The sequence below is a fragment of the Mytilus edulis genome, chromosome 12 (genome assembly GCF_963676685.1).
Source record: "Mytilus edulis chromosome 12, xbMytEdul2.2, whole genome shotgun sequence".
Taxonomy (NCBI): Eukaryota; Metazoa; Mollusca; class Bivalvia; order Mytilida; family Mytilidae; genus Mytilus; species Mytilus edulis.
Genome location: NC_092355.1, coordinates 48,177,803 through 48,188,858, shown reverse-complemented (window position 1 = coordinate 48,188,858; position 11,056 = coordinate 48,177,803). Strand labels below are relative to the sequence as shown.

General features: G+C 31.1%; 1 protein-coding gene across 1 annotated transcript; it reads left to right on the top strand.

Moving 5' to 3' along the window:
* The first annotated feature begins 6,946 nt into the window (after positions 1 to 6,946).
* LOC139498653 (uncharacterized) lies at positions 6,947 to 10,117 on the top strand. The gene has a single exon (XM_071287147.1). It carries the CDS (start codon positions 7,288 to 7,290, stop codon positions 8,749 to 8,751), a length of 1,464 nt encoding a protein of 487 aa, XP_071143248.1. The 5' UTR covers positions 6,947 to 7,287; the 3' UTR covers positions 8,752 to 10,117.
* The last annotated feature ends 939 nt before the right edge of the window (positions 10,118 to 11,056 follow it).

Sequence of the window (11,056 nt, the reverse complement as noted above, 5' to 3'; positions counted from 1 at the left end):
TTATGGCATCAGTTTTCTTACTTTGAATGTATCGCTATGCATTAAGAAATATTTGCATCATTTTTTTTTTTAACTTAAATCATAAAATAAAAAGTTTTAAGAATTTTCATTATTTTTAACGTCTTGAAGTCTTGAAACGGAAATATGTCACAGCCTTTTTGATTACAAAAAGTCGAATCATCAAAATACTGACAATCTTATGTAGACAATGGTGGCTTAAAACTTGTTTTTTAGCTAGCTAAACCTCTCACTTTTATGACAGTTTTATTGACAACGATATGTGAACAAAAGAAACAGACAAAATAGGTAATAATGTCAAAAATAAGGGTAAAGCGGTCAACATTGTTTTAGTTTAATCACTATGAAAGGAAACAAATGAGTAACAACGAAGCACAAAATGCACATACAAGGCACATTAGCAAATCTAAAAGACAAGAATACAAAAATTTACGTAATTTATAAGTACAGAGCCATGTCATATTTATAAAAGAAAAAAAAAGAAAAAGAATATAGACAAAGCACATAAACAAAAATGAAAGACACGAATAAAACTTTCGTAAGTTTATTTAAATTAAAATCATTAAAGTCATTAAATAAAAGTGTTGTGAACTAGATATTTCTGTATTGGCCTTGTTAAAATATTCTCAATCAGCTTTATAGACCCGTGACTCTACGATTCTCCGGTCCAATACAGCTTACATCAAATCTATAATAGGGTAAATACATAAACATCCAGTAAATATAACTATATAACAAATTAAAGGATTTGCTTGTGGTTTTTTGTTTTGTTTTGGTAACGAAATTCTTTACAGCATATGATAGATAAAACAAGTATGACGAATGTTATCGAAAGTCAGTCTCTAAATGTTTTCATGATAAAGATGAACTTTATTCCTTATATTCCAATATCAATCTCTTACTAGTCTGTATAGGAGGGGAAAACATATATATTAAGTTTTAGATGCATGATTTTTTTTATTAGTTGTTAGTGACTTTGAACTAGCTGTCAGATAACCGGAGTACTCTCAGATCTGTTCCTAGTGTCTTTTTGTTGTCGGGATGTACAAGTACCCGGCAATGTCCACTTGTATTTTTGTCCATCTGGTGAGTTAGGCCTTTTTCAACTGAAAAGTTCGTTCTTATTTTGTACTGTTATACCACTGTCCCAGGTTAGGGGAGGGTAGGGATCCCGCTAACATGTTTAACCCCGCCACATTATGTATGTATGTGCCTGTCCCAAGTCGGAAGCCTGTAATTCAGTGGTTGTCGTTTGTTTTTGTGTTACATATTTGTATTGTTTTGCGTTCATTCTTTTTATATAAATAAGGCCGTTCGTTTTCTCGTTTGAATTGTTTTTCATTTTCATATCGGGGCCTTTTATAGCTGACCATGCGGTATGGGCTTTTCTCATTATTGAAGGCCGTACGGTGACCTATAAATGTTAATTTCTGTGTTATTTTGGTCTCTTGTGGACAGTTGTCTCATTGGCAATCATACAACATCTTCTTTTTTTATATATAAACATAATTTTTCAAATACAAAATCTCTTAAACATTGTCGAAGCATAGAAAATTTCAATATTGTAACAGAATTTCACGACCGATACCCGACGAATTGAAGTCATATACTGATTGATAAGCAGATACAAAGGGGTGTTATTATATGTTGACGTTTAGTTAGCAAGGAAATACATTGTATAAACAGAAATACATGTAATAAAGTAAGCCTGATTTAACTGTTATGTTTCCACTAATGAATGTGGTAGCTGCACTTACTTGTAGTCAATCTGGTGTAATTTGTTTTTTCAACTTTTCGGTGAAATGAACTTTTGATTTTGTTCTCAGTATTACGTCTTTCCATTTTTAATGACATACCTTTTGATTTTATTTTTATTTTGTATTTTTTTGCCGTATGAGATATTTTTTGTTTCATGACATATTGGAAAGAAGACACAACATGATACTATACACTGATGACGTGTTCAGCATCTCTATGTAAACAAATACTTATTTAATTGATATGTAGACCTTTGAATATTTTTTAAACAATTGGATATTCATTTTCAAGTATTTCTGTTCATGTTATGAACGAGATAGGCTCTTGTTTAATGATCTATGCCATTACATTCCACAAAACAACAAAAAAAAATACTGGTACATGTGTATATAATAAATAGATAACAGGCCATCCGTCGTTTTTCATATCTTGTACTTAAACAGAAATCCTGTAAAAAAAAACATCAAAATGAAAATTTCGATTGAGAAAGATGATTTATTAGTCGCAAAATCAAATTGTAAATCGAAACAGTTTAAAAAAGGTTCAATTGTTAATTAAGAATGTTAAATACAAGGAATTTTATTTTAAATCTTAAATTAAGCTAATAAAATAAACGGCAGTATACTGTCAAATGTGTTATATTATCCTTTCTCAAACCAATAATCAAAAACCTCTTTTCTTTTTATGCATATTGAAGTTACGTTTAAGTCATCCAATACTTCGGATATTATAATCTTATATCCGAATAGTTTTGTATTTTTAATTATCATTTGACAAGCATCAAAGTTTTAGAATTTCTTTAAAATCTTATCTTTTAATGCCTTTTCAACAAACAAAATGTCTTTACAAAACTGTACAATATATAATTCAAAATCAGCTTGGTTTGTCCATGTGTCCTCATATAAAATGTCGCTCAGTCATTGAACAGTGAACAATGACACCTACTTAATTCTGCTGAACGATAATGCATGTAGAAGCGTGTTCAATTTTTGGTATGCTAAGCTGGTACATACTTGTAGATATCATCTTAATATTTAAAACATAATCTAAGTAACGATGATCAAATTTGATGGTTTAGTCCAGATGTACCATTGATTCATTGTTTATAATTTAACAAAAAGTAAGGTTTCAGACTTTCTTTCAAGTCTTATCTATTACTGCTTTTTCAACAAACAAAACTATTGAGTACAATATGCAATTCAAAATCAGCTTGGTTTGTCCATGCGTCCTCATATAAAATGAAGTCGAGTTATTGTTCAGCAAACAATGACACCTACTTCATTCCAACTGTTGAACTATAATGAAGGGTAGATAAATATTCAATTTTTGGTATGTTAAGCTGTTACATGCTTGTAGATTGAAATCATCTAAATATTTAATACATAATCTATGTAATGATGATCAAATTTGATGGTTTAGTCCAGATGTACCATTGTTTCATTGTATACGACCATTTAATTTGAAACTCAAGTAGATATAATCACAACATTCTATAAACTAACCTTTATATAGATTTACATCAGGTACGTACGCTTGTGCGATCCTATAAAATTCAGACTTAATACAAATTTAGTTTGCAAATGATTTTTGTGACTTGATTGTTTTCTAAATATGTTGGCGGTTTGTTTTTGATGCACTTTAGTGATCATGTTGTTCCTTTGATTTCCTCCTATAGTTGATGTGTTTCCCTCGGTTTTTGTTAAGATTTGTAACTTTGATTTATGACTTTTAAACACCGGTATACTACTGTTGCCTTTTTGCTTCGCATCGCGGTGTGGAGCTATTAGCTTCAGTAGACATACACGCCATCTTGAAATAATAACTGATCCCTGATTGGTTCCTTTATGATGCGACTGGGAATCAGCAACAGCCATTGGTTTAAATAAGATAAAGAATTACAGACTTTTCTCGTTCAGGATAAGTCATTAAAGCCGGAAAATTAACTACACAGCTACTTTTGTATAGGTACTATTTCTGAACCAAAAATCTGTAGTACTGGAAATTTACTATTTTATTACTTTAAAATTATTGTAATATTTGGGTACCTGAATTTTACAGTACTTGATTTGTACTTGAAATTTAAGTACTATGTACAGATTTTTTATTGCACGGCCACGTTTTCAGCATTTTGAAAGTTTGCATATCCAACTAAATGAGACATCACGTGACTTTTGTGACGTATTCTGGTCGCCATTTTGTATTATATTTCCCCATATAAAATGCATAGAAGCTTCAATAAAGTTTAATTTTCTCATAAACCTGACCAGTTTTCTAAGTTTTGCAAATCAATCCTTGATATTCAAACATATTTCTATCAAACAATGTTGGTCCTAACAGTTTAAGTTTTGATTAAAGTCGGTCATTTTAGACTTGTAAAAACATGCACTTTTCTCGTCATTTCTCCGTTGCCTCCATGCTAAATTACCGATACCAATGTCTACTTGTACAACAAATAAAGAAATTCCGTAGTACATTAAAAACAAACTTTGCAAATCGATTAAACATATATCTGGCGAAAAATACTACTTAAAACAGTTTAATTTCAAGTCAAAGTCGGTCAAATATCGATTTAAAAAATGGAATTTTTCGGGATTATTCAAAATGGCGGATGATGAATATCCCTTAATATGGAAATGTTGCATCAAATCAAGGATTTGTATAGTAAGACTTTCCTAGATTATATTAATATTTTCATGCAGAATATCTGATGTTTCTGTTCTTTTCTTTGGTGATATTTCGGTATGATTGATTTCAAATTTTTTTGATAAAAAAAATATTTTCAGTGTGACACGGGAACATTTATTTGACAGATATCCAGGATATACTGTTACCAGAAAATAGTTTACAATAAAATTAAAATAATTTTTTTCTCTTCTTTTGTTAAAGGTGTTTTTCTGTATATTTTATCTTTCTTTATAAATATATTTATACATCCCTTTTAGAACAAAAAATGTTTTCATCCCAAGAGAAAAAAACCAATGCCCGAAAATTAATATAGATAAATATTCTATACCTTTAAAATTTCATCCCTTTACAGAACAAGTGAACTCTGACTTGGACTTGGGTTGTAATGTTACATAACAATATAGTGTCAGGTAGACGTGTAAACCAAAATCAACCAGGTGACATTAAACATCCTGTGTGTACATGTATTACCAGAGTTTAAATTTTGCGATATACAAAAGTTTTCATAAATGTACAAATAAACTTTCTCTTAATTTCCCGTTTCAAACCAGAAGAAGTATCTATCTTAATAAACTTTAAGAAAATATGAATATTATGAAAATGTCTTTAAAATTTTTTTCGCTTAAAAGATTTTCAAATATTTTTATTTTTCCATAATTATTTTAAAGAAATATTATGATTCAAATTTTAATTCACATGGATATATAATATATATATTTTTTTATTTTATAGGAAATTCAACGAGATTTCATTGCATATGATTATTTTTTTTTTATTCAATGCTTTAAGCTAAATCCAGGCATTCAATGAATCGATATAAAGTTTAACATTTGTAAAACATATTTTATTGTTTACATTTCAACAGAGACCTATAATACGATTGCTTTGATTTCAACAATATTGTATACTCTATAATATCTATCGACAGAGTTATCGGTCCGGATTAGGACTGATATAGTTGGGTATGGTCTTTTTCAAATCTCATAAAGTTATGATGTTCAAACATGGATTTTCCGCATACTGTGATCATTGCTGGTATTATTTTTGTACCAATATTTTAATTACAAATCAAGTACTGGAAAATACAAGTACCTAAATATTACAATTATTCTAAATTAAAGAAATAGTACTAAATATTAAAAGTATTTTCAGTACTACAGATTTTAAGTACAAAAATAGTACCTATGCAAAAGTGTATATCAGTTCTGATCAACTGTCATTAATTCATGTTCGTTATTATGCATACATTGTACTTGTTTACCTCTATTTGTATTCTATCGAAAAATAATGATATAAATATGTTTCTAACTTTTAGTACAATTTGTTTCCCTGTCTTTTAACAAGGCTATCTCTCATTTCTATAGCATGTTGAAATTATTTTTCTTTCGTAAAATAATTTTCCTCCGGTCAGAGAATTGTTGTTAACCTAAAATCAGAAGAAAACAATAACATAACTTGCAAAATTCAAACATTCTAATTGTAATGAACATTCAGTTTATTGCCACATCAACAATGAATCTATATTTGTCGTCATTCATTGCAAATAACAAGTTAAATTTTGAAATAACCTGTCAAAGCTTTAAAAAATAAAGTAAATGGAAAAAATGTACTTTCAAACATAACAAGGTTAAACAATTTTAGTTGCTATCCATATTCCACGCACAAAACCCGTTCATTTTCACTTACAGTCAATCTACATTCAAACGTCGGCAACTTGTATTGCAATTTTTCAAAGGTTATCTTGTCAACTATACACGTAGACAATTATTCATTCATTATCACAATTTAAGATGTTGGTCAAAGATCGTAAAAGAGGGACGAAAGATACCAGAGGGATAGTCAAAATCATAAATCGAAAATAAACTGACAACGCCATGGCTAAATATGAAAAAGACAAATAGACAAACAACAGTACACATGACACAACAAAAAACTAAAGAATAAGCCACACGAACCTCATAAAATACAGTATGCGGTGCTCAGAGACTGAAAATAAGTAAATTATCATTGATGTGAAACAGTAATTTGACCATCAATCAGTATGCATTGGGAACAGTTGGTAAAATGAAGTAAAATCTATTGATGAATTTGCACTATACAAGATCGAATTTTTTTATTATTTTTTCATCATTTATAATTGAATACGTAAGTCAGATATTTTTTTAAATGATCGATACCCATAATTAAAACTACGTTGTGTACAGATACTCCGAAAATCAATTGAAAACAATATGTCACAAAGTTATATCAGTTTCAAACAAGATGAGATGGAATGCAGTAGGACTTTGCACTGAGTTTAAAATGTTCACGCTATTAAAAGAGTCGTTCGTATGGATGGTAAAAAACGTAACCGTTACAGTATTATTTCTGTGTCTGCCTGCTACACTGTTGTTTTCGTACATCAGTCTTGTTTATGTTAATGTAAACAATGCTATCGCAGTTCAATTATGCGACGAATTATGTTGTCCTGGAATTGAATCTAAACCTGAGAATTGCTCTACTGAAACATTGCAATTTCTAGTGGATACTGAAAACTGTAGAGTTCCGAATGTGGATCTTTTCGATAAAAGTATAAAACATCTCCTTAATTTAAAATCGAGACACTATAGTTGCGACGATCATCAAGTTGTTACATATATCAAAGGAAACACATTGTTTCTGAATCAAACGAAACAGTCAAAACGTTTATCTTTCTGTCGTTTGGAGGCCATATATAGGAAAGGAAATTCTTTTAAATTTGGCGAGGAAAGTCAAGCATTCAATAGCTCTATTGAAATCAAAGACGAATTTATAAAAGTTAAGTGCTACAATTTTTCTGGATCTGTCATGGCTGAAAATTACCATATGCATTTCATTATGAAATATACAAAAAACGAAAAAAGCAATTATAGCAACCACCAGGTTAATGATACAAAAAACAATGAAACTCAAAATCCTTTATTCAAAATTGGTATAAAGTCTAATGTATTATCGCGTCAAAGTCGACAATTTGAAATAAAAGATCGTTTAAATATTTTACTGTTAATGATTGACTCGACCTCACGGATTAATTCTTTGCGATATTTACCAAAGACTCGACAATATCTTATAGAAACTCTAGGAGCAGTGGAAATGATGGGATACAACAAACTTGCAGATAATACAATGGTTAACATGGTACCGTTTCTGACTGGTGATTACTATGAAAATCAACCATGCCTTAAAAGTAAACATGGAGTGGATAATTGCACCTTCATTTGGCAAAATTATTCACAGTCGGGATATTTAACTCATTTAGGCGAAGATTGGCCTTGGGCTGGAACGTTCCATTTCGCTCTTAAAGGGTTTAAACGCCAACCAACTGATTATGATGACAGACCATTTCATGTAGCAAATGAGAAAGGTTCTAAGTGGATGACGGACACATGCTTTCATGGTAAGTCGTCATCTGAAACACTTCATCAGAGAATATATGACTTAGCATACAACTTACGGAATAAACATTATTTTTCGCTTCCAACTCATTCTAGAATGACTCATAACTATCTAGAAGCTCTCAGAAATGTAGATAACATGACATTTAACACATTCAAAAAATTATATGAGAATAATCTACTCAATAATACATTCCTAGCATTCTTTGGAGATCATGGCATGAGGTTTGGGAAAGTAAGGATGACATTTGTTGGTCAATTGGAAGAGAGGCTTCCCATGATGTTTATATATGTCCCAGAATGGTTCAAAACAAAATTCAGTGGCTTATTTAATACTCTTAAAACAAATTCTAGACGGCTCACGACACACTTTGATATGTTTTCGACTTTGCAGCATTTGTTAAACCTTGATAACGAAAGAACACATAGATATGGGAAGTCATTATTTCATGAGATACCACGTGAGAGGACATGTGAGGATGCTGGAGTTCGTCCGCACTGGTGCACGTGCAATTATCATTTATCAGCTACGGATAATAGTACAACAAGAAACGATCTAGCCTCCATTTTCATTCAACATTTAAATACATTGCTGAAAAATCACACACATAAATGTTCAACATTAACGTTAAAGTCAATAATATCCTCTATAAAACTACTGCCCCGTAAAATAGAGCATATAGAACACAGAGTAGTTATTGAAGCGGAACCAGGAGATGGTATTTTTGAAGCAACTATGAGATGTGACAGAAACTGTTCGACTTATAATGTAATAGGTGACGTCAGTCGAGTTAATAAATATGGAACAAGCACAAACTGTGTGAAAGACAATACATTGCGCAAAATATGTCACTGTATTAATACTGCCAATCGATGATAGGTTTAGTCTTGTATGATTTTTAATTTTAGTTTCTTGTGTTTAATTTGGGGTTTAGTATGACGTCCATTATCAATGAACTACAAATGTAGTATATATATATTTGTATAGGGGCCAGCTGAAGGACGCCTCCGGGTGCGGGAGTTTCTCGCGGCATTGAAGACATATTGGTGACCTTCTGCTGTTGTTTGTTCTATGGTCGGGTTGTTGTCTCTTTGACAGATTCCCCATTTTCATTCTCAATTTTATTGTACTTAATAAATACATCAAAAACATTCAACGCTTACTATCATATTCATTCTAATGAAACTCAGGCGTATAATCAATTATATTAATCTGACCTTGATTTTATATTCATGGTTCATTGGTCCATGTTATTTGATTCTTGTTTGGTATGTTTTTCAGATACTATAAGGAATAAATTAACTATATTTGTTTTATGGAATGATTGTAATGTATAGATATTTGGCTGTTCGGTATCATCTGACCTTGACTTTGTTTTGATGGTTTATTGGTTAATGTTAAATATCTCAGAATTGGTCTATTTTCAGATACGATGATAAAGGTATAGTTAAACTGTATAATATTTATGTACGTTTTGGCAACAAAGTTTATAGACAGGTTGTAGGTATCCCCATGGGCACTAATTGTGTCCCTTTAATAGCAGACTTGTTTTTGTACTGTTACGAATCACAGTTTATGACTAATCTCAGTAAAGTATCTTGATGATATTTTTTTTGTTAATTAATCAAGAATTTTCTCAATATACTGCTGAAATTTACCCCAAGGAACTTACTTTAAATAAATCAAATGTATTCGGTAATAACTGTTCTTTCCTGGATTTAGATATTTCGATTTTAAACAGGAAACTCCACACTAAAATTTACGACAAAAGAGACGTTTTTCGTTCCCTATTGTTAATTTTCCATTTTTAGATGGTGATGTTCCTTTGGCACCATCTTACGGTGTTTATATTTCAAAACTTGTTCGCTATGCCCGTGTCTGTTGCGACGTTTTTGATTTTAACGAACGCAACCTATGTATTACTGGTAAATTATTAAACCAGGGATATCGTTGCCATAAATTACTTAAAACCTTTACTAAATTTTTCCATAGATATAAAGATTTGGTTTTGAAGTTTGGTTGTACCTGTAGAAAACTTATTTCAAACGGGATAGCACATCCTCATTTTTACGGAAATGTTGTTAACCGTGCCCGGAAATTTAGAAATGATCCATGTAAACTTGTCGCTCCTTTAAATAAACTTATTCTAAAAGGTTACCTATTCAACACTGTAATAAGATCATTGAATATTGTTTTTATTGGTATAAATATTGATTTTGTTATCAGTAAATAAAAAGCTAACTAAATATTACACGTATTTTATATACATATTCATGGATCTACAATATGTCGATACCTGTAACTTGGCATTACACAAGATCATGTTTTTCTCTGGCTGTTTATGACGTCTTTACACTAGATCCATAGGATGTTGGATGTGTACGGAATGATAGTTTAGTCTTAGATGCATGATTTTTTTATTAGTTGTTAGTGGCTTTGAACTAGCTGTCAGATAACTGCAAGTACTCTCAGATCTGTTCATTGCGTCTTTTTGTGTCGGGATGTATAAGTACCCGGCCACGTCCACTTGTATTTTTGTCCATCTGATGAGTTAAACCTTTTTCAACTGATTTTTATAGTTCGTTCTTATGTTGTACTGTTATACCACTGTCCCAGATTAGGGGGATAGTTGGGATCCCGCTAATATGTTTAACCCCGCCACATTATTTATGTATGTGCCTGTCCCAAGTCAGGAGCCTGTAATTCAGTGGTTGTCGTATGTTTATGTGTTACATATTTGTTTTTCGTTCATTTTTTTACATAAATAAGGCCGTTAGTTTATTCGTTTGAATTGTTTTACATTGTCTTATCGGGGCCTATTATAGCTGATTATACGGTATGGGCTTTGCTCATTGTTGAAGGCTGTACGGTGACCTATAGTTGTTAATGTCTGTGTCATTTTGGTCTTTTGTGAACAGTTGTCTCATTGGCAATCATACCACATCTTCTTTTTTATATTTAATGTACAAAACATTATAAGGCGCGCAAATTATATAAGGTTTGTTTCTCAGATACAGTTGTTTCTTCAATACAGCAAGAAAAAATCCCGCACCCAAACTTAGTGCTTCAGCTGGCATATATAAACAAAAATATGGACTAGTTCAGTGATAATGGACGTCATACTAAACTTTACAGTTGTTTCTCGTTTTTCGTTTTTTATATAGATTAGACCGTTGGTTTT

Excerpts from the sequence above, each read along its gene's own strand:
- LOC139498653 (XM_071287147.1), top strand. The coding sequence starts at position 7,288 with ATGGCTGAAAATTACCATATGCATTTCATTATGAAATATACAAAAAAC.